The 25274-nt window shown below is 37.8% G+C and overlaps 1 protein-coding gene across 4 annotated transcripts in view; it reads right to left on the bottom strand.

Moving 5' to 3' along the window:
• SNX27 (sorting nexin 27) overlaps positions 1 to 25274 on the bottom strand; it is a 71048-nt gene that overhangs the window by 12088 nt on the left and 33686 nt on the right. For 3 of the 4 annotated variants that reach the window (XR_010410749.1, XM_045896628.3, XM_045896630.3), the window contains exons 3-8: positions 17929 to 18121; positions 16438 to 16502; positions 14597 to 14701; positions 9265 to 9343; positions 7490 to 7653; positions 5170 to 5259 (exon numbers count right to left, since the gene is read on the bottom strand). Coding sequence is in view for 3 of the 4 variants with exons in the window: in XM_045896628.3 (XP_045752584.2) it covers positions 5170 to 5259; positions 7490 to 7653; positions 9265 to 9343; positions 14597 to 14701; positions 16438 to 16502; positions 17929 to 18121 (696 nt within the window). In the remaining variant the exon portion in view is untranslated. The remainder of the gene's footprint in view (positions 1 to 5169; positions 5260 to 7489; positions 7654 to 9264; positions 9344 to 14596; positions 14702 to 16437; positions 16503 to 17928; positions 18122 to 25274) is intronic. The other variant, XM_064588537.1, reaches the window with a different exon arrangement.

Below are 25274 nucleotides of genomic sequence, written 5' to 3'. Positions count from 1 at the left end.
ACTTCTGTTTAGGTATAATGGCAACTTTGAAGGGGAAAATTATAAAATGACAGCAAGAACACAGCGACAGGAAATACCACAATACCTGATTTGTGTCATTTTTCTTTTCTCATTTCTCCTTCCTTTTATCACCCTACTCCATCCCCCTATCTCATCATCCTTCCTGTACTAGGGATAAAAGTAGATACTGCTTGGCCCTGCCATTAGCACTCTGAGCAAAAAGATATCTCTGGGCACTAAACTTTGGTAGATAGGACAGGCAGTGCCATGGAATAAAACTCTTCTGGCGTTATAAGCAGAAACAAAGGTTGGGACAGGAAGCAGGTACAAAGAGTGGTCAAGAGCCTGGGCCCAGACTACCCTTGGCTTGAGTCCTGGCTCCATCACTTCCTAACTATGTCACCTTGGGCAAGGTACTTGCACTGTAGCAAATTACTAAATCCCAGGAGCCTTAGTTTCCTCTCCTGTGAAAAGGGAAATAGTAATAGCACCTACATCACACAGTTACTTGTGACCATTCAAGTATTTAGCGTAGTACTTAGTACATAATTAGGTATTCAATAAATGATAGCTTAAAAAAATAATTTTAAAGGCTCCATTATCCTTAGCCAGAGGGCTAAACTATTTTCTCTCTCAGGAATGCCCTGTGAAATGATGTATATGAATATTATTCTTAAAAACTCCAGGGGAGGGGCGCCTGGGTGGCTCAGTCGGTTAAGCTACTGCCTTTGGCTCAGGTCATGATCAGCGGGAAACCTACTTCTCCTTCTCCCTCCGCCTGCCGCTCCCCCTACTTGTGCTCTCCTGCTCTCTCTCTGTCAAATAAAGTCTTTAAAAAAACCCAAAACTCTGGGGGGAAAAAGCATGTGCGTGAGACAGATGAAACATGAACAGTAGTGGAAGGTTGCTGAAACTGGGTAATGAGTACATGGGGGCTAAATGTACTATTCTTCCAACTTCTTTGGAATATTTGAGTATTTGAAATATTCTACAATAAAATATTAAAGGGAAAAAGAAGAGTGCCCTGCAAGCAGGCCTGCAAGCGCTCAATCCACGGCATCCTCCTAACACAGTCATGGGAAAGTCTGCATGCTCAGTAAGCAGCAAATTCTGCTCAAAGGTGCTTAGGACCTCTGCAAATGCTGGAAGGTGTCACACAGCCTTGGGACTGGTTCTGCTCACATTCTTTACCAAAAGAGCCTTACATATAACACATTTGCTGAGATTTCTCCTCTTTGAGAAGCACCACTATTGTTTTAAAAAAAAATATTTCTGCCATATTCCTAATAGGGAGCTTTATTTTATTTCTTAAAAAGAGAAACATGTAGACAAAGGGAGGGATTAGGAAAAGCCATCAGATGAGGCATGGAGCTATGCATACCCTGACCTCTCTCTGTGACCTTGTATGAATTACTCTGCCTGGGGGCTTCCCCTCTGCCATCTGGGAATAAAGGCCAATGCGGCCAGCTTCTGTCCCTGCTATAGGGAAAAACACATGCTCTGAAGCCAGACAGAAATAGGTTCAAATTTTAGTTCCACTTCTGACAAGCTAAGTGATATTAAGTCAGAATCTTCATCTCTCAGACTCTACTTCTCCACACCCCTGCACAGTTATTGTAAGGAGGAAATGAGAATGTGCATATTGTGCCTAGAGTAGTACCAGGCACACTCTATGTGCCCCTCTCTCTCACCTTTGAGTCAAAATGCTGATTTATCCCTCCATATTCAAAAATGTAGTTCTTGAAAGCAAAGGACCTTTAGGGGACTTTCTAATGGCAATAAGTTCTAAAAATAGCCTGAATGGAAACTAAGGGCACCTGTGGCCTTGGTATGATGACAGAGGTAAAATCTCATATGGGAAATATAAGGTTTTCAGATTCTCAGGTCAGGTAGTATTTCTCAGCTTTAGGCAAATCTCTACACTCCTAGATTTGCACAAAGTATAAAGATATGAGCTGTCCTCTGTATTTGGAAAACAAGGGAACTTACAGATGTTTAAGAATTTTGGAGTATTTTGTCAAGAGTCTACGTGATAGCTGGCAATCCAAATATTCCCATTTTATGGAAAAGAAACTAAAACTGAGAAGTTGTTGAAGGTCTCACCGTGATTTGGCAACTAATAGTAGTGATTTGGCCTAATCTTGGGCCTATCAACCATATTAAGTTGCTATCAAGACACATGGGATCAGAAGGGCCCATCTGAGTGGGAAGTTTCAATGAATTGAATCTGACCACTGGGTAGACTAATGTCTTTGAACACTAATTACTTGAATACATGAAATTACACTTGAATAAAATTCATGCTTTTCAACCTTTGGTGGGATTTTATTTAAAGTCTAATTGCAATATTATAGGGCTAGTACTTACTTGTGGCACTAGGTTTTCAAGACAACAGAATTCCATAAACGTTTAAGCATATCTTATACTCAATTCCAATGATCCGAGGGGGAAAAATCAACTGTACTCGAGGTTTGTTGTTGTTGTTGTTCTTTAAGATTCATTTATTTAGGGGCACCTGGGTGGCTCAGATGGTTAAGCATCTGCCTCCGGCTCAGGTCATGATCCCAGGGTCCTGGGATCGAGCCCCGCATCGAGCTCCCTGCTTGGCGGGGAGCCTGCTTCTCCCTCTCCCTCTACTGTTCCCCCTGCTTGTGCTCTCTCACTCTCTCTATCAAATAAATAAATAAAATCTTAAAAAAAAAAAGATTCATTTATTTATTTGAGAGAGAGAGTGTGCACAGGTGGGGGGGGGGCAGAAGGGGAGGGAGTGAGAGTCCTAAGCAGAGGCACGCACGCAGGCCTCGATCTCATGACCCTGAGATCACGACCTGAGCTGAAATCAAGAGTTAGATGCTTAACCAACTGCGCCACCCAATCACCCCTGTATTCAAGTTCTTAACTGAGTGATTACAAGATACAAATTTGAGTCTAAAAGTAATTTTGTAATAGATTACCAAGCTTGTTAAATTTAGATCTTTTATATTTTGCCATAGGACAACCCAAACCTATTTAAATATTTTTAGCACCTTCTACTGTGCCTGGCACACACTTGGTAATCCACAAATATTTGTTGTCGAATGCACAAATGGAAGATAGTGTGTCTGGAGTACTACATGTGCAAAGAAACAATATGTATTCCATACTGAAATTATCAGAAGCCCTTATGTAAGTACTTTGATTTGTTGCCTTTGGCAAAGGCAAAGAAGTATTTCAGAGGCTGATAGTCCTTTAGTAGTTGGTCCTTTTCACCAAAAAGATGCAGATGCGTTGGTCAGAATCATGCATTAATATAAAGAAGACGATGCCATGATCTTAAAGAACAGGTGGAAATTGAGGTTTTTTTTTTTTTTTTTAAGATTTTATTTTTTTGAAAGAGAGAACAGGGGGAGGGTCAGAGGGAGAGGGAGAAGCAGACTCCCCACTGAGCATGGAGCCCGACAACACGGTGGAGCAGGGGGGCCCTCAACCCCAGGACCCCAAGACCAGGACCTGAGCGGAAATCAGATGCTCAACCAACTGAGCCACCCAGGTGCCCCAAAATCAAGTTTTAAAATCCTGTCTCTCACATAGTAAAATTCCCTTTACCAAAATTCTGCCAAGAATTAATTCTGTTTAAAAGATTTGTGTGTTGTCTATTTTAGCCTGTTGGTATGCAGAACATTGGTAAATGGTTCCCTGATCTCTGGCAGTTTTCTAAGACAAACAGATTTATTACTTTTTGTCATTTAAGCGATAAAATAACTATCCCAGCTAGATAAAAGATTATGGGCTGAGTTCAATGGCTGACTTGTTTGTATTCTTATTCCAACCCAATTAGTTTAAAAAGATAATGTTCCCTCATAAAAAAGTGCACACACAGAGGGTACAAAAGAAATTCAGTGATTAGCATCATCACCAATGCAATAACTGTCTTGTGTGAAATCATGAAAAACTGTAATTGGAAAACTTTCCACTATATGTGAATTTGCCAAGAAAGAAATTTTAAAATGCTATGAATGAAATTTTATGTAAGCATTCTTTACAAATTTTACTTTTGACAATTTCCATTCCTGTGTTTATGGCAGGTACAAACTGAAAACTCATTTTAAAACATTTAAGGAATATTGTAGACAGCCGCTCTCCAACAGAACTTTCTGTGATGATGAAAATGTTCTGTATTTGGGGCGCCTGGGTGGCTCAGTTGGTTAAGCGACTGCCTTCGGCTCAGGTCATGATCCTGGAGTCCCTGGATCAAGTCCCGCATCGGGCTCCCTGCTCAGCGGGGAGTCTGCCTCTCCCTCTGACCCTCCCCACTCTCATGTGCTCTCTCTCATTCTCTCTCTCTCAAATAAATAAATAAAATCTTTAAAAAAAAAAAAGAAAAGAAAATGTTCTGTATCTGAGCTGTCCAACATGGTAGGTATTAGCCATATGTGGCCACTCAACTTGAAACGAGGCTAGTGCACCTGAGGAATCGAATTTTAAATTTTATTTAATTTAAATGAGTTTAATATTAAATTTAAATAGCTACATGACGCGAGCAGCTATTGAATCAAACAGCACAGCTCTAAGATAGCACACTAACCAAAGGCACCACTGAGCATATATGTTTTAAGCAACTGCAGAGAAGGAAGTTATAAAAACAAATAATTTTGCAATTGCTAAATCACAAATAAAATAATTTTTTTTCCAAACATTTGACAGAGAGAGAGAGAGCAAGAGTGTGCGGGGCAGGGGGAATGGCCAGAGGGAGAGGAAGAGAGACAATCTCAAGCAGACTCCCTGCTGAGTGCGGAGCCCTACATAGGGCTTGATCTCATGACCCTGAGATCACTACCTGAGCCAAAATAAAATAATTTCTAATGTTAAAAATCTAAATATCAACTCTTCGAGAACTGATATTTACATATTAAATGTTCTCCACATCTTTTGTTTTAGAACTTTTTATCAAAAAACAGTACTGTTTATTGTCAATAATAAAATTAAATACCCACATGTAGCAAAATACCCTCTTATATGCTAAATGGAGGAACATAATGGGCATTACATGAAGGCCTATATCCCCCTCCTTTTTTTTTAAATTAATTAAGCCACTGACCAGTTGTAACATCTTTCAAAAATGACTGGAACAACATGTTTAAGAGATTAGAAGAGGTGTTTTATAAAGAGATTATGGGGACATAAACCTACCATGACCATTTTCCTTTGTTCATACAGCTTCTGTAATTGGTAGGACTTTTCCTCTGCTTTGATATAACCTTTTTTCACATCATCAACAGCCTGTCACCAAAACAAGGGCAGAGAAGAAAGGAACATCAAAGTCATTATCAAGCATATTCTTGATAAAAATAAAGAGATACAGATTCTTTTTCAGAACAACTCTTATCCATTTGGACCATCATCATCATCACCAGTGAACTCTGACACAAGGATATATTTATTGGAATAAATAGCATTTAAAGAGTGCCCAATATGTGCTCAAGAATTGTTCTAGGCACATGAGGGATCTTGTTTCTCCTGTTAAGAGATTTAAATTCCAGTTAATTTATACAGGTTGAAGCTATTAGAGAACACTGAAAGATATTATATAATTGTTAAAGATAACAATGAGGTAGCAAAGATGTATGGTATCGATAGTGAGTGATACACAGTAAGAACAGCAGAGTTTTTTGCTAATTATAGTTATCAGGGAAAACTTGGTTGGACCCCAAAGGTTAGGCTGAACAGAAAAAACTACAAGTGGAAGTCAGGAAACAGGAATGCATCTGAGCTTAAATACATTCGGGAGACAGATCTGCCTGATTTAAAGAAAGGGTATGTGTCAGGGGACAACAAAATATAATGCTGGATGGGTAAGTTAACAGATTATGAAGGATCCCAGAAAACAGGCACAGAAATTTAGACTTAAGGACAGCACTAAGGACTACTGGAGCTAAAATAAGCAATAAAAATTTGTGTTATTTTTAAAAGACAGACTGATTTGTATATGAGTGCCAAATGAACCAAGCTACAGAGAGAATGAAATAAGGGAGACCGATGTTATGGTGCTTTAAGCATGAAGTGAAACAAGATTGTAAAACTAGGGTGGTAACAACTGGAAGACAGGAAGTGATAAATCTGGGATCGTACATGGACAAAAATCCCCAAAAGGACTTGATACAGGCATGAAGGTACCTAGGTATAATATGCTTATTCTCAACTACTCCTGGTTCAGCTATATGAAATATGCGTCCCCTTCCCAACCTCAGCCTACCCCAAGAAAAACTTTAAAAATCTAATAGAAGGGAAAATTCATCTTTGGGAGAGAAAAAAAAAAAAAAGGAAGGAAAAGAACAAACAGAATCACTTGTCCAGGGTATTCAGAATCCAATCTCAGTGATTTGCTACAAGGCCGACTTTTGTAGGCACCAGGCTGGGGCCACTTGAACCTTTACCAGAAGACTGCTGACTTCTTTAAGGTAAAAATCATTCCCCATAGCCTTTTAAGAGAAAATATTTTACATAACATAATGAGTTCAGAGTTGAAGTCAATAAACCATTTCAACTTCTAGCTCTGTCACCTAGCAAAGTACACTTGAGTATGGGTATGGTTATGGTACACAGTGGGAATGCAGGAGGAAATGGAGCTAGAGTCTCATCTTCTATAGTGGGAAATTAAGAGATACTGCTTGAATCTGAAAATTCAAGTAGGAGCAATATAACCAAGTCATAACAGAGACATGGAAGTAAATATAAAACAAAACAAACAACAAACAAAAGCTAAAGGGGGTGAAAATGGTTGTCTAGGGGGAGCGGAGATAAAGATAAGTGGAATAATTAATACTTTTCCTAATAACCTGTGTAGAACTATTTGATGCTTTAAACTCTATGTATGTGTAATTTTGAAGAAAAGTTTTTTAATAAGTACATAGCCATATGCTCATTTCCTGTTGTTTAAAAAAAACAATAATAAATTTATTCTTGGGGCACCTGGATGGCTCAGTCGTTAAGCATCTGCCTAGGGGGCTCAGGTCATGATTCCGAGGTCCTGGGATCGAGCCCCGCATCAGGCTCCCTGCTCAGCAGGAAGCCTGCTTCTCCCTCTCCCACTCCCCCTGCTTGTGTTCCCTCTCTCACTGTGTCCCTCTCTGTCAAATAAATAAATAAAATTTTTTAAAATAAATAAATAAATAAATAAATTTATTCTTAACTCCAGGACATCTTTACTTCTTAAACTTATTTATCTTCTGTTAAATGGGATAGAACATTTTATTTTTTTAAAGATTTTATTTTTAAGTAATTTCTACATCCAACATGTGGCTCGAACTCACAACCTGAATATCAAGAGTTGCATCTTCTACTGACTGAGCCAACCAGTTGCCCCATGATAGAACATTTTAAAAATGTAACTTAACTAAGATCCAGGAGGCAAAGCAATTTATCCAAGGAATTCACACTGGATTGGCAAATTACATACTACATATAAGCAGAAAAAGAAATCAGGCCTTTCCAGGAAAATCACTTCACCTACCTGATGAAAAAAGTAGGTAACAGCAAGGTCATTGTCATTTAAGAGGATTTCTTCTTCGGTGGTAAAAAGCCACTTCCGAATGGTTAGGCAGGTGCCTGGCACAGCTGATGTGTAATTCTGGACGTAGAGTTTATGAGGAAATTCATTAGGTGCCAGCTTACGTACTGAAGAGAAGGCAAAAAAAAAAAAAGAAAGAAAGAAAGCTAAAGTGAAAAGATATGTAAGGAATTTCCTCAGCACAAACTGTGTAAAACAGATTAAGAATGGCAGGCTATCCTTAACCAGAACACTGGCTTAGAACCATCAAGTTACTCTGCTATGGGACCACAAAATAACCATTTCTCTAGCCAAATCTATCCTTCTAACTATGACTATGGCCAATCGAGCCTCAAACTGACGGAAATCTATCACTTGTAATGACGCGCCCTTGAACTAACATGTTGACTGTGCAGACAGCATCTATTCCAAAGTCAATTAAAATATCTTATCCATTATCTGGTAAGTTACAGCAATGTCCACTGAACATCATTAATGCAAGCCTCTCCTCTTACCCACCCAGCTCTGGTGCATTCAGTCTCTCATGTGGCAATTCTCAACGAACTGCTTCTATTGTTAAGAGCTGAAAGGCTCTCCCCACTCCCTATCCCCAACTCTAAGACATTCATCAAAGCGAAAAGTATCTTCTCAGTAATGTTTCTTCCTCTTCCTAACAAGGCACAGCAGGATAAAACACTATTGTGTTTAATTTCTACGTTACTTTTCTTTGGAAAGGCTCAGAGTTTTCTTCTCTTGATGTTTACTTGACTTTGTAACACTGCAAAAACAAAGATTTAATATTTCCCATTTTATTTGTTAACTAAAGCTTAGAAAAAAGGGGTAAGATTAGAATCCAAGTGCCGTGGTTCCCTAGCAATCCTCTGTAACATTTATATCTGCTCATTAGACCATAGGGAATTGGGAAGATGAAGAGTAATAAGGAGATGGCTGCTTCAGGGGGAATCAACCTTGTTATACCTTGACCAGGGATGGCAAGGTGACCCAAACCTATCAAACTCTCCCCCTTTCTGGATGAGGAGGGTGGGATCAATCAATATCTGTCATTCCTGGCCTTAGCCCCATATATATATGATGTAGAAAAGACCCATAAACTATAGGAAATCTATGTCATTAACAGCAAGCACTCGGACTTCCTCCCCTTTGTGATCTCAGTGCAACCAATGTGACCAGCATCCCTAAGCTTTTGTAAAATAACATATGAGAAACTTCCTGTCACCATGCAATAAAATTTCCTAGAAAGAGAATATGGAAAATTAAATACATGCACTAAAGCAAAGGTTTTTAAGCAATGTATCTCTTTTCTAACTCCTGAAAATAAAAAGCTATTCTTAATTATCTACAAAAAGCATAAAAGTACACTAAAACAAGTTGTGGCTAAATGGAATATCCTTCTTTTTGGCTATTTCATTGGAATATATTAATTTTGAAACTCTGATTTTAAAAAACGTCATGAAGTTATCAGTGCTAGGTATAAGTATGTTATACTTACAAAAGAGGAAAAAGGATCTACAGTGATCAGACACCCTTTTGACTTGGGCTTAATAGGATCTGCCTAGTCTGCTTGTGGGAGATAGTCCTAATGAGTGGGATTTCCCCTTCTGCAAGCTCTTATTCTCCAGGCAAACAGTTTCAGTATGACAGCTTCTGGGAGCTTCAGTCTGATAGTATTAGAATAAAATACCCTCAAACAAAACTTAAATTAGCCGACTGGCACTTACCAAAGGAATGATTGATCACTTCAAATAAGGCAAAGTAATTCACCGTCGTACTGTCCATGCCAACCTTTGCTGCAATAGCCTATAGTGTAAACAGAATAGATTCATTTTAGAGTAACTAAATCAAACAATACTTTGGGAAAAGACAGGTGTGTGCATGTACAAGGAGGGAAAGGGAGGAATTTTGCTATCTTGGTTTCACATAAACTAAATTCATCGTCTATAGCTATTCTTCTTTTTATATATGTGTACATGCACTCATGCACACATATGTATGAAATAAAAGGGGAAAAATATACCTGTATTTGACCCAGTTATGATCTCTAAATATGATTTCCCCCTCCAATTCAAGCTGGTAATAATCTCTCCTTAAATATCATCTTTTCTCTCTGAAATATGATTTCATCCCACGAAGAAGGTCTTTTTTAACACCACTTATAAGTCATGTGCTTGATAAGAACAGATCTTAAGAAGAAAATAAATTCTTAAATATCCACTCTCGCACATTTAACCTATACATTTAATACAGGCTGTTAACAACAAAATCTGTATCTTTGGTTCTTGAGCTTAAAAGAGTTTGTCAATTTTGTTCATGCTTCAAAATTATTCTTATTTATTTTTTGGACGATCCATGCCTCAGCCTGGGGACCTCCATTTCCTAAGAATTATCACCATGAATATCTATATGAAAACAGTAAAATGTTGGGACAACAGAGGAATATTAAACAAGTATTAGGGGATGCCTGGGTGGCTCAGTCAGTTAGGCGTCTGCCTTCAGCTCAGGTCATGATCCCAGGGTCATGGGATTGAGTCCCACATCAGGCTCCTTGCTCAGCAGGGAGCCTGCTTCTCCCTCTACCTGCCACTCCCCCTGCCTGGGTTCTCTCTCCTCTGACAAATAAATAAAATCTTTAAAAAACAAAACAAAACAAAAACAAGTATTAGTCCTTACTTTCTAGGAGCTCATATGACAACAAACAATTGAAAGACTCCACGTGCAAATAAATGAAAACTGGAATTACAAACAGAAGACAACAAAACTCAAAAAACACAAAATAGTACCACAATTCTTTTTCAAGATCAATCCCAATATAAATAAGGTATTAACTGAACAAGATAAAATTGTTAAATACTAGTGTCTCAGTAAACCAAATATAATTATATCCTTCTTCCCAGATCTCTTCACATATCAAACAAACCTAAGTTCATCCCTGATGTGAGATAGAAACTGGAGATTATAAATGTTCTAAGTCACCATTCTACACTGTACTGAACAGAAACTGAAATGCTTTCAAGGTTTGGAAAATGGCTGGGGCGCCTGGGTGGCTGTCGTTAAGTGTCTGCCTTCGGCTCAGGTCATGATTCCAGGGTCCTGGGATCGAGCCCCCGCATGAGGCTCCCTGCTCAGCGGGAGGCCTGCTTCTCTCTCTCCCACTCCCCCTGCTTGTGTTCCCTCTCTCACTGTCTCCCTCTCTGTCAAATAAATAAATAAAATCTTTAATTAAAAAAAAAAAGGTTTGGAAAATGCCTTATAGCTGCAAGTCTCAGGATGAGGAGAAAAGTGTCAAAAAAATAAATAAGTAATTGGCCTTGCTAGAGAAATACTGGGGGGAAAAATACAAAACAAAACATCAGCAACTTGTAAAATTAACATTTTCCTTGCAATCACTGCACCATTTTGTAATTTCAGCAGTACCTCAAATTCTGCACATATCCTCTGCCATGGTATATAGTACATGAGTAAATGTATAGGGAACAGATTTGTTTCTTTGCTACAAAGGAAAAATAAATATTAATATAGAGAAACCTGTCTCCCTGAAAGTCTTGATCAAATCAGGATTAAAGATAAAGAAAAAGGCCTAGGGTGCCTGGGTGGCTCAGTCGTTAAGCGTCGGCCTTCAGCTCAGGTCATGACCCCAGGGTCCTGGGATCGAGCCCTGCATCGGGCTCCCTGTTTGGCGGGAAGCCTGCTTCTCCCTCTCCCACTCCCCCTGCTTGTGTTCCCTCTCTCGCTGTGTCTTTCTCTGTCAGATAAATAAAATCTTAAAAAAAAAAACAACCAAAATGAACTATTGGAACCTCATCAAGATAGAAAGTTTTTGCATAGCAAAGGAAACCGTTGACAAACCCAGAAGACAACCTAAAGAATGGGAGAAGACATTTACAAATATCAGATAAAGGAACAGTATCCAAAATATAAAGAACTTATCAAACTCAAGCCCAAAAAACAAATAATCCAGTCAAGAAATGGGCAGAAGACATGAACAGACATTTCTCCAAAGAAGACATAGACATAGACAAAGAAGGCCAACAGACACATGAAAAAAATGCTCAACATCGCAAGGCATCAGGGAAATACAAATGAAAACCACAATGAGATACCACCTCACACCAGTCAGAATGGCTAAAATTAATGATGTTGGCAAGGATGTGGAGAAAGGGAAACCCTCTGACACTGCTGGTGGGAATGCAAGCTGGTGCAGCCACTCTGGAAAACAGTATGGAGGTTCCTCAAAAAGTTAAAAATAGAGCACTATTAGGTATTTACCCAAAAGATACAAATGTAGGGATCTGAAGGGGCACATGCACCCCAATGTTTATAGCAGCAATGTCCACAATAGCCAAACTATGGAAAGAGACCAAATGTCCATCAACAGATAAATGGATAAAAAAGATGTGGTATATATATACAATGGAATATTACTCAGCCATCAAACAGAATGAAATCTTACCATTTGCAACGATGTGGATGGAATTATTATGCTAAGCAAAATAAGTCAGTCAGAGAAAGATAATTATCATATGATTTCACTTACATGTGGAATTTAAGAAATAAAACAGAGGATGGGGAAGGGAGGGAAAAATAAAATAAGATGAAATCAGAGAGGGAGACAAACCATAAGAGACTCTTAACTAAGGAAACAAACTGAGGGTTGCTGCAAGGGGGTGGGTGGGCTGATGTGGTAACTGGGTGATGGGAATTAAGGAGGGCATGTGACGTAATGAGCACTGGGTGTTATATACACTGAACACTACCTCTGAAACTAATAATACACTACATATTAATTGAATTTAAATTAAATTAAACTTTAAAAAAATATATATATATATATATAATTTCTCACTGAAAGAAACCAGGACTCCTGAGGAAAGTGGCTGATTCTAGATCTAGGATGAGAAATATACAAAGATGAGGCCAGAACATTTTGTTGTACCAAAAAGCAAGAGTGCTACTACAAACAAATAAGTTGCATCAAAAGAATACAGAAGCAGACATGAAGGAGCTTCCACTGGTCAAAAATGGAACAATCTGAGCATCAAAGATAATATATGATTAAATCACATTAAATACCTAAAAACCCATGATACTAAAATAAAATAAAATAAAACAAAATAATTATCTCACTGGACATCACTGGGATCAACTAGGACACCAATTCTTTACTCTGACAATTGGCAATTAAAAAAATTCAGTATTTGGGGGGCGCCTGGGTGGCTCAGTCGTTAGGCGTCTGCCTTCGGCTCAGGTCATGATCCCAGGGTCCTGGGATCAAGCCCTGCATCAGGCTCCCTGCTCAGCGGGAAACCTGCTTCTCCCTCTCCCACTCCTCCTGCTTGTGTTCCCTCTCTCACTATGTCTCTCTCTGTCAAATAAATAAAATCTTTAAAAAAAAAAAAATTTCAGTATTTATCCTCCCTTTCCTACAAACTATATTTTAGGGTAACTACATAGCCCTAGTTAATAAGGCAAAGTTCTTGGGCGCCTGGGTGGCTCAGTTGGTTAAGCGACTGCTTTTGGCTTAGGTCATGATCCTGGAGTCCCGGAATCAAGTCCCACATCAGGCTCCCTGCTTGGCAGGGAGTCTGCTTCTCCCTCTGACCCTCCTCCCTCTCATGCTCTCTGTCTCTCATTCTCTCTCTCGCAAATAAATAAAATCTTAAAAAAAAAAAAAAATTAAAAACAAAAATAAGGCAAAGTTCTTTACAGAAGAATTCTACCGAACAAATACAAAGAAATGACAGAATTAGAAAACCAGTACTTTGCAACCCTTTTAATGAAATCACTGGTTAAGGCAGCAATCATAGATAATACACTCATCTGATTACAGACCAATGGGAAATTTTACAATAGAGAGCCCAGGTTATCACCACCTAAACCCACTGATTAATCTTAGTATCACTAAAAGTGGGATAATCAGACATTGTGTAACTCTGCTGAAAAGCAATAGGATGTGTGTGTATATATATATATATATATCACCAATTATGAAGTATTCTTATTAAAAAAAGCTGAACCTGAACCTAATCGAGCCTCTAGAACAAACTTCAATTCACGCAAAATGTAAGCAGAAGATGGACATATTAAATGACACAGATAAAAGAAACAAACAGATAAATTCAGAATGTGGGACACTGCACAACACAGACCCAATTTCTACAACAAACCAATAACACGGAAATAAAAAGTTGGGGAAGGGAAGGGAGACTGCTTTATATTAAAACAAACATAAAAACCAAACCTCGTTTAGATCCAGATTTTACCAAACCAACTATAAAAAATCATTTTCAGACAGTTGGGAAAATTTGACTATGGATTTGTTATTAGTTAATGCCAAGGAAATATTGTTAATTTTTTAGGTCTGATAATGGCTTTGTATTTATATAAGAAGAATGTCCTTATTTTTTTTAGAGATTTATACTGAAAATATACACAGGTCCAATAAGATGGAATTTGCTTTAACATATTTAAACAAAGGGGTGCCTGGGTGGTTCAGTCGGTAAAGCGACTGCCTTTGGCTCAGGTCATGATCCCAGGGTCCTGGGATCAAGCCCTGCATGAGGCTCCCTGCTCAGTGGGGAGTCTGCTTCTTGCCCTTTCTCTCCGTCTGCCCCTCTCCCCCTGCCCGTGTTCTCTCTTTCTCTGTCCCAAATAAATAAAATCTTAAAAAAAAAAATTTAAACAAAGGAAAAGGAAAAAAGGATACATAATACAAATGTGGCAAAATCTTGATGATTATTAAATATGAGTGATGGAAAAATGGAGGTTCACTGTACTGTTCTGTTTTCATGTATGTTAAGTTTTTTACAATTAAAAAGGAGGGGGGCTAATCATACCTACTATGACCCAGGATATATACTGTACCTTTCTTTCAAGAAGAGCAAAGTACTTTCACATTAATAATAACATCAACAAGAGTAGCTAACATTTAATAACTTATTATATGCCAGATAAGTCCAAGCACTTTATATGTATTAACTCATTTAATCCATCTTTCCATCTTTCCTTAGCTTTATACCATCCAAAGTTGAGTCTACTTGTTCAAGTTTAATTTACCTGATATACTTGGTCTGTAGTACTGTTCTTTTTAACCCTGACTGTAACTGTTGTTCCATCTGGTAGTGCTACTCTCAGCTCTACGTCGGAGACACCATTGTAGTTCTGGGGGAAAAGACACAGAGACAGAATTTATCACCCAGCATATCCTTACTCTCCTTGTAACATGCTAGCTAAACAACAACCTAAACATGTGACAGAAAGCAAGTTCCAATGAAAAGGGGTAAAAAGAAACCTTAAAGTCAATACATTTTACAAGTCAGAAAGCTGACTTCAGGCTGCAGCAGAAGTTAACCTTTAAGATGAACAGGGAGGAAAGAAACATGTTAAAGCCAATGTGTTCACATTTCAAAACAGAACACTTGTGTGAAGCAGTCTAGGTCAAACACAGATGAGATTTTTGGCTTACTTCCAAACATTCAGAACTCACAAATGAGAAAAGAAAACAACTGAAAGCAATAGTTTTGACAAACATTCTCTGGGTTTAAATGGTCAGGCACACTAGATTGGCTCAAGTAGTATCCTAAGTTCCTTTCTAAAGCCTGAAGTAATCATGATACCTTTGACAGGAAAAATGGGTGAAATGCAGGAATCTGAGTTAGTATAATATTCAATTTTCTTCTAGAGAAGAGTAAACAATTCTTATCCCTTAATTCAAAAGGTCCTTCTTTCTTATTGTTTTTGATGATTAATACAGTCCTCTAACAGATTTTTTTAAGTAGGCCCCATGCCCGGTGTGGAGCCCAGCTCAGGGCTTGAACTCATGACCCTGAGATCAAGACTTGAGCTGAGATCAAGAGTTGGATGCTTAACCAACTGCCCATGTGCCCCTCCTCTAACAGATTTTTGACTCTCTAAGTTTTATTAGAGAGAAACAACGATTTAAGAGCAAGTCGATTTTCATTTACCACTTAAAAAATATTCATCATCTAAAACCATCCTAAGCATTACTTCATTATAAGCCCTTGTCTGCAAGAAACTTAAAATCTAGTTGGGAAAATAAGACATATACATATAAAATAGTTAGTAGATAACACACTATTTAATATAGCAGCATTATGTATTCATTCTTCTACTCCATTAATATTTATTATGTACCTACAATATGCTGGACATTATAGTAAGGCACTGGGAATATAAAGATGACCAAGTTCTTTTTCTTGAGTTCTAATGTATAATAGCATGGTGACCAGAGTTAACAATACTGTATTGTATATTTGAATTTTGCTAGGATAGATCTTAAGTGTTCTTAAGATCACACACACACACACAGACACATACACAAAAGGAAAGAAAGAAAGAAAGAAAGAAAGAAAAAGAAAGAAAGAAGAAAGAAAATGGTAACTGAGGTAATGGATATGTTCGCTAGCTGTGGTGATATTTCACAATGTATACATATATCAAAACATCAAGCAGTACCTTTCAAATACAGATGATTCTTATTTGTCAATTCTACCTCAATAAGACTGGGAAAAAAAAAAAGACTTAGCTCTTACCTACAGGTAGTTCACAGTCTAGTGAACTAAAAATATAAAGTGATAATTTGATTATATGTATAAAAAAATTAGAGAATGAGAGAGCAACAAGGTGATGATCGGGTGATCCTGACTGCAAAAGTTCTTGGTGGAATGAAAAACCAATGACCTGAGTATCAGGGAAAGCGTCAAAGAGAAGGTGAAACTAGCACTAGGTTTTGAAAGGTAAGCAGGGTACAGAAGAAAGGGAAATTGAAAAAATAGCCATTTGGGGAATTTATGGCAATTCAATCTATAATCGATATCTTTATTTTCCCCCACAAGGAGCCAAGGGGTAAACAGTCACTGAAGGGAGTATTCACCTACCTCATCTGATTCTGATAGGAATTCCTGCATGATGTCACTCTCACCAATGACTCGTATTGAGCACACTGTAGAAAACAAAAATAGAATCTGGCATGAGGCCCTAAAATCAAGACTTTAAAGTCAAGAACATATCAAGGTTTAAGTGTAAATCATCAGTAGCAGGCAATGCAGAGGTGGGATGCCATTCCTGACACATGACATCTCAAGGCACAATAAACATTCATATAAATATGAACTAGAGGAGCGCCTGGTGGCTCAGTTGTTAAGCATCTGCCAGGGTCCTGGGATCGAGCCCTGCGTCAGGCCAGTCAGAGAAGCATAAGTAGTTAAAACCACTTTGGAAAAAATGGGTAGGTAATTAAGTAGTAAGCTCAGGGCATCTTCTCACCTCACTAACTTTAGCTTCAAAACAACTAAAAAAAAGGAAAAGAAAAAAAGGAAGGAAGGAAGGAAGGAAAGCAGGTAAGTAGCTAATTGTCTAAATATAACAAAGTTAATTTCCTGACACTCTCATGAGGATGTTAAGTTATACTGACGCTTTTACTTCATTTTATTAAAAAAAATTTATACCCTTTTTCATTTCCCAAGGGCTGTGTTTAGAGGCCATTCCATGTTAGGAAAAAAAGCTAAAAACTGATGAGGAAATCTCACTAACTTCTACAGGGGAAATAGATTTTTCTTCAGGGATAAGGCTTTCTACTAAAGTTTAAAAAAAATTCAACTAGGTCAATTAGTTCTTATACAAGGACACAAGGACACAGAATTAATAAATATCACATAAAACCATTATTCTATTAAATTAGTATTTTAAAAAAGGCCTGTTGCACAGCTGGCAAATTATATAACTCCATAATATAGTGAAGCAAGATCTCTTCTCTGAGCCACAAAATGAACTATCTTATTCCAGAGATTTGGGTCATTTCTCCTTGCCTTTCCAGATAAGCAAAAGTTTTAGCATCCACATCCCACTTCTGGTATACTATCTGGAAGTCCTAAGATAACAAGTAGGTTTCAATACTTCAACCTATAACCTGCTTAGATCAACAGGACCTTAGAATACCTACAACTTGGCACCTATAAGAGGAAAAAGGAGTTTTCAAGTAGGATATGCCAGTGAACTGAGAATCATTTTAATAAAAATGTTTTAAGTACTGCCCACTTAGTTCCCAAGTCAACTCAGCATGTTGATGAGTCTGTGTTTGCTGGCAAATAATATAACCCTATAAATAAAGGTCCCTAATGCATCAAAAACTAATTATGTATTTTTCTATTGTTGTTAAGTGCTCAGCAAGTCAATGAAATAGACAAATAATCCTTGTACTGGACATTTCAGTCTCAGCTTCAAAGCTCAGATCATTCAACACCAATGGTCAGAGAAATACGATTTACTTTCACTAGTTTCAGGAAACTTAGCTATGGAGTTTAAGAGTTGCAACACATACCTAGACTCCATGTCTACTTAAGATAGTAGAGTTTAATAGGCCAGTTTACCTTTTTCTAGATATTCTTCCAACCCCCGACGTCGGGCATCTAATTGCTGTTCTGATAAAGAGAATGGCCACTTCCCTGGAAGTCGGGGAAATGTAAAGTTGGCAAACTCTCTCTTCAGGTTCTGGTGTAGGATGGCAAACTCCCGGTACCGCTTAGAACACAGCTGCCTCCCTGCCATATAAACATTGTATACCTGGTGAGGGGAAAGAACAAAAAAAAAAAAAAAAAAAAAAAAAGCCTACTTACTACAAATTAAATCACAGAATCATCTAAAGTCAAGCTCAGACAGATGCTGTGAGGTATATTCTGCTATGTACTTAACGGAGAATGTGTTCATGATCACTGTAAAATAAGGCTTACTTTTAATAAACATGCCAGAAATGATATGTACAACAGTGCTACTCAAGTGGCCCATGATCTTATTTTTGCTATTAAAATTACCTCCAACACATTGTTTTAAATATCTTCAAAGGCTTTTAAGAGTGGATTTTATTTTCAGAAAGTTAAGTCATTCAAAGCCAATGTGGTAAATCTAGTGAATGAACAACCAAGAAAATTTGGAGATGTATAAAGTGAGGGTTGACTAGAAAGCAATGTGCCTGATATTTGTGTGTGGCCCAAACTGCAAAGAAAGTTCTAAAAATGATGTAATAGCATTTTGTTAGCAAAATGTTTTTGTTGCAAAAACTCCTTTCCTGAAGTCAGATATCTTTAGTTTTGTTCTTCCTTCCATCATTAAAACAGGGTTAACAAAAAGTTGAAGAATAAATGTATGCTAAGGACCACTTTGTAATTACAGAGAGTTAATAATCCTCATGAAGAAATGGTTAGAGATTTTTGTCTATTGTTCACAGATACATGCCAAGCTTCTAGAACAGGGTGTGGAACATAGCAGGCACTAAGTAAATATTTGTTGAATAAATAAATGAATGTATGTGAAATTCCTGAATATGTACCCTCATAAAGGAAAGTAATAAAACATGCAATCCAAAAACATCTAATAATGCAAGTTACTTTGTATTCTCAGAACATAACAATGAGGCAGAGATGGAAAAACTGGCCCCAAATCACATTTACTGGTTTTGCAAAAATCATTCCAAATTTTAAATGTGCACAAAACAGATCATATACTCATGGAATCAAGAGTTAATCACTGAGAATGTATTGGCCAAAGCCTTTCCTTCAAAGCTCAAAAAGTATCTTTCCCATGCTTCTGTGATTTAGGAAGTATGAATTAAATACAAAAATAATTTATTAATTCAAGACTCCTCTTCCATTCTCCGCCTATGATTCCTCCCCCAATTAAAAGCAAAGCCTCTAATCACTATGAAACAGTCTCCAAGGATGTGTATGATCCTGATCAATGAGCTTTGTTCCTGTGATTATCACTCAAAGTTGTAATGAATCACATATATTATCAAGTATTCCCACCACTGCCTCTTGAAGTACAAATGCCTAAAACAGAGAACAGCATTCCCCTTAGACAAGACCACAGTTCTCTTGAGGGCAGGCAGTCTTAAGAAAGTCCTACTCAGTCAATCTTGTCTTGTATCCTTCCTTTTCAAACTAAACTATCCAAACTTCTCAATAACATCACCATTCCTTTGCTTAAAAAAAAGCAAGTCCGTAACACTATGGGTGATATATGTCAGCCTGTGTTCCTCATACTAGGAAGGAAGGGAGGGAGGTAAAACTAGTTAGTGACACTGCTGGTTCAAAGATATTCCCCAATATCTTTTTCCAAGGAAGAGCAGAGTAGGTCTTTGATAATGCACATGAAGACTATAACTGCATTTCTTCACTTGAGTGATCTCAAGCCCAGTAAAACATTTCCTAGGGTAAAAAGAACGCTATAGCCTGAGAGCCTTTGTGATAATTTCAATAAGAAAACTGAAAAGTTGATTCAACTTTCAGTTTCTTTATAAAGTGAGAAGAGTAACATCAAATAGCCTCTCACCTACCTCCCCACCACTCCCAATTTAAATGTGGCATCAAGGCAACAGAAATATAAATAATCTGGATGCCTGACAGTTCTGTAAGACTTTAATGCAAGTAGGAATGGCTTCCCCAAGAGCCAAACCATTTTTAAATTAACTGTGCTTAGCAAATGAGAAACATACAAAAAGATCGCCAACAGATTGTTTTATTCTTCATTGGTCCTTAAAATTAACCAGTATCTATTAGTATTCTTATTTCCCTGGTCTGGACACACTCATTTGCCAAAAAAAATGACTGATTCACTTAGTGCATGCTGAGGCCTTCTGCCTAAAACTCAAGAATGTCTATAGTCCATGAGAAATGCCCATAGTCTCAGGATGCCTGGATGGCTCAGTTGGTTAAGCGTCTGCCTTGGGCTCAGGTCATGATCCCAGGGGCCTGGGATGGAGTCCCGCATCGGGCCCCTTGCTCAGCAGGGAGCCTGCTTCTCCCTCTGCCTGCCACTTCCCCTACTTGTATGCTCTCTCTCTAATAAATAAATAAATTTTTAAAATCTTAAAAAAAAAAAAAAAAAAAAGAGGGGCGCCTGGCTGGCTCAGTTGTTAAGTGTCTGCCTTCGGCTCAGGTCATGATCCCAGGGTCCTGGGATCAAGCCCGCATTGGGCTCCCTGCTCAGCAGGAAGACTGCTTCTCCCTCTCCCCTCCCCCTGCTTGTGTTCCCTCTCTCGCTGTGTCTCTCTCTGTCAAATAAATAAAATCTTTAAAAATAAAAATTAAAAAAAAAAAGAAATGCCCATAGTCTCATTACAAATGAGAATGTCTATCAAAAAATATATTCTCTGGTCTTAAAGAGGAACATAATCAAATAGGAACTAAAGATATACACAGGCGGGCAGTGCTTCTGCATTCCACCTTAATTTAAACCCTAAGACTGGCTGGCTCATAAACGGAACTAGATGAAGTTTGTCTAGCTTGCAATAGTACACTGAATTTAATGATCACTGGTCACTTTCTTCTCCAACTGACCATATCCTGTAAGACTTCAAGTTGGAATGTTCAGACTGCAAAGCCAGTTGTCTGAGATAACAAGTTCTTTCTCTCTTTTTCTCTTTCTTCTTTCTTTTTCTTCCTTCCTTCCTTCCGTTTCATACTAGCTTATTTAGGGGTTCCATTTTCACTCCTCAATAGATTTTATGTATTTCTCATATGCTTCTTCACTCATTAATTCATCCAATTCTGAAGGATTACTGAGTATTATCTTGATCAGCCAACCATCTTCATAAAAGGATTTGTACACAAGTCCTGGATTTTCTGTAAGAGTTTCATTAATTTCAGTTCCTTCTCCTAATAGAGGAAAACAGAGTTCACTAGCAGCTTCCACACTTTCCAAAGCACCAAATTCATCTTGATTGTTCAATTTTGTCCCACCTTCAGGCACACTACATTAAACAACATCTCCCAAAGCTTCCTGTGCAAAACTGCTGAATCCCAGTGTTCCAATACCATTTTCTGTTGTTACCCATTCAAGAGGAGAGCCCATGCAGAGTCAGACGGCACGTGCCCTCAGGCCCCAGGACTGGAGCAGGCATGGCTCAGTGGACTTAGAGGCGGCATGTGGCTCTGCACCACTCCTAGCACCATTGAGGGTAACAAGTTTCAGTCCTCTTGAGTTCCTCTCTGCTTATTAAGAACCCAATAAGAAAAAACATGGGTGAGGAAAGTGTAAAACTTATGTCAGTGATCTAATTTTGTTTCTCTGGATTCTGCAGGTCAAAGTTTCAAAATTCAGCTTCAAAATAATTTCTAATATGTAAATGCTGAAAATCCATGCTGTGCCATTTCTCTCTCTAGCCTCATGACTTAATCCTATGTAATGAATGCCAGAAGATGGTAACTGATAAATTCTTTTCTTTCTCTTTTTCTTTTATAGGCTCCATCCCCAATGTGGGGCTCGAACTCACAACCTTAGGTCTCATTCTCTACTAACTGAGCCAGCCAGGCATCCTGTAACAGATAAAATCTTACAATGAGCACAGCCTACTGCAGGGAAAGCAATTCTATTAACACCTGGGTTCTGTATTCAGTAGCAAAACTGAAATCCCAGATATCAGAGATCTCCATTTTGTTGGTTCCTTAAATCCCCACCTATAGGTTTCTTAAGGCTTTGAAATGGTAACATCTCATCCTATGTAGTATCTGAATATTAAAAAGTTCTCATTTTCTCAAATCTCTAGTAAGTGACAGGAATTGTGCTACTGAACACACAGAAGAGAATCTCCTTACATAATGCAAAAGTGATAAACAGAATGATGACATTTTGGCAATATCACCCAAGTTCAGCTTCCAAAAGTCAAATAGATGCCGTCCTGGTTTCTGCTATTGATCTGGATGAATCTTCAATGTACATTATGACAAACAAATTGTTTCCAACATCACCCTCCTATTTAATCTTATTTTTAGCGAAAATCCATCTTTAAAAAACTACATTATTTGCCATTCACAAGCTGCTTATAAAGTAAAAGGAGATACAGCACTCTTAGTTGATTTCTGGGTAAAATGCATGAGATCCTTAACTCAGGGATTTTTCCCAAATGCTGAAGTTTTTAGGCTCCTTCTTGGAAATAAAAAAGCATAAAGGCCACAATATGCTCTTAAATAACTTAGGTTTCTTGTATGTGCGTGCATGCATGCATATGTGTATTTTCCCTAAGATGGATCATAAATGGTCTCTGTTACTTTTCTTTCTTTATTTGAGCCTCAGGTGTCCAGAACTGGATTAATCATAATCCTTGGTTCACAACACAGGCTCATTATGGCAAGCTCTTTGTTTGGATATTTAATTAGTTATTGTTAACCTTGTAAAAAGTAAACTATAAACTAAGACCCTGACAATAATTTCTAACCATTGTCTCTGCCACCTTCATCCCTTCTCCCTGCTCCTCTGATGCCCAAAATTAACATATTCAATCATGTTCATCATTCCCTTGCTTTTCTTTTTATAGTATTTTCCTGTATTTATAAGTAATCCTTAAATTTTTATTTTTTATTTTAATTTTTAAAGGGTATTTTAGTTTTAATGGAATATTACAAAAAGAAAAAAAGTTTGCCATTTGCAAAGATGTGGATGGAACAAGAGGGTATTATGCTGAGCAAAATAAGTCAGAGAAAGACAAATACCATATGAATTCACTCATATGCCGAATTTAAGAAACAAAACAGATGAACATAGGGGAAGGGAAGGAAAAATAAAATAAGATGAAAATTGAGAGGGAGGCAAACTATAAGAGACGCTGAGCTCTAGGAAACAAACTGATGGTTGCTGGATGGGAGGTGGGTAGATGGATGGTGTCATGGGCATTAAGGATGTAAAGAGCACTGGGTGTTATATGCAACTGATGAATCACTAAATTCTACCTCTGAAACTAATAAAAAAAAGGGGGGGGAAGTATTTTAGTTTTATAAAAAGGTTATCATTCAGAGGGAGACCTTTCATGCCTTTTTTTTTCCCTTAGTCTCATCCACAATGTTACATACCTTTGTGGTTTATTCTGTTGTATATAACAATTTGTTGTTTTGCTTTTTAATTATCTGTTATCCCGTTGATGGGCAGTTGGGGTTGTTACTGGGTTTTTGCTATCATGAACAAACACTGCTATGAAATTGTATACATGCCCCCTGTTATACATATATAAGAGATTCTCTTGGGTATACTAAGAGTAGAACTGCAAGATTATAAGGTATGTGAATAATCAACCCAATGAGATAATGCCAAACAGTAAGCTCAAGTGGTTGCATCAATTTATACTCCTTTCAGTAAAACATAAAAAGATCCTCTTACTTCTTGCCAATGGGGAATGGGTGTGAAAAGACTTCTCACTGTGGTCCTAATTTACATTTCTCTAATGTTTCATCTAATGATGTTGATCATCTCTTCACATATTTATTGGCCAGTGAGTGTCCTCTTCTGTAAAATACACATTCATATATTTTGTCCAGTGTTATACTGAGTTTTTGTGCTTTTCTCATTTATTTGTAGAGTTCATTATAAGTTCTTGACATAATCTTTTTCATGTGTGTATACTGTATCTTCTCCTATGTGTCATTTGTCTTCTCACTTTATTATGTAACTTGATTTTTAAAAATCTCAGTTTTATGGAGTCCAATTTATCAATATTTTTATAACCAATGCTTTCTGTGTTAAACTCTCTGCTATACCCAGGATCAAAAACCTATTCACCTATACTTTCCACTAAGAGCTTTTAATTTTTTTATTTTGTCATTTAAGTCCTTAATCTACTCGGAATCAAATTTTCTAAATAGTATGAAGCAGGGTTCCACTGGTATTCCTTTTAAAATCAAGAATATTGAAAATCAAGTTTTAATTGAATGGCCTATAAATAAAAATATTCTATTTTTATAGGATAATCTGAGAACTTCTGAATGGTCTGGAATTAACCTCCCACAGTAAACACCTAGAAAACTGGGCAAAACATAGGAAACGACTATTTTTGGACACTGGACAACAGGCAGTTAAGAACTGTGATACCTAAGAAAAGGGAAACAAACAAGATGAGCCCTACCATAACCTAGATTTTCTGTCTAGAGGTAACGCTTGAACTGCAGGTCATACAAGGGCATCCAAACAGTATGGCAATTTCACTGAGTTGTGGAGACAGAGACTAGAGTTCAGGGAGGCCAAAGCAGCTAGAATTTGTAGGACAGAGTACACAAGAGCGGGGAGCTAAAGAGAGACAGAGCTCTAGAAATCTGCATAGGATCCCCTTGAATTCTAGCTGAATAGCAATTTGAGGAAAGAACTATTACCAGGGTATGCAGCCACTCTGGAAAACAGTATGGAGGTTCCTCAAAAAGTTAAAACTAGAGCTACCCTACAACCCAGCAATTGTACTACTTGGTATTTACCCCAAAGATAAAAATGTAGTGATCCGAAGGGGCACATGCACCCCAATGTTTATAGCTGCAATGTCCACAATAGCGAAATTGTGGAAAGAGCCTAGATGTCCATCAACAGATGAATGGATAAAGAAGCTGTGGTATATATATACAATGGAATATTATGCAGTCATCAAAAAATGAAATCTTGCCATTTGCAAAGATGTGGATGGAACTAGAGGATATTACGCTAAGCGAAATAAGTCAATCAGAGAAAGACAATTATATGATCTCACTGATATGCGGAATTTGACAAACAAGACAGAGGATCATAGGGGAAGGGAGGGAAAAATGAAACAAGATGAAACCAGAGAGGGAGACAAACCAAAAGAGACTCTTAATCTCAGGAAACAAACTGAGGGTTGCTGGAGGGGAGGGAGATGGAGGGATGATGTAACGGGGTGATGGACATTGGGGAGGGTATGTGTTGTAATGAGCACTGGGTATTATGTAAG

Source organism: Mirounga angustirostris, unplaced genomic scaffold (genome assembly GCF_029215605.1).
Source record: "Mirounga angustirostris isolate CCGP_5_RB_7025 unplaced genomic scaffold, mMirAng1.0.hap1 SCAF_4, whole genome shotgun sequence".
Classification (NCBI taxonomy): Eukaryota; Metazoa; Chordata; class Mammalia; order Carnivora; family Phocidae; genus Mirounga; species Mirounga angustirostris.
The sequence above is the reverse complement of the archived record's forward strand: the minus strand, read 5'-3'. Positions and strand labels throughout refer to the sequence as shown.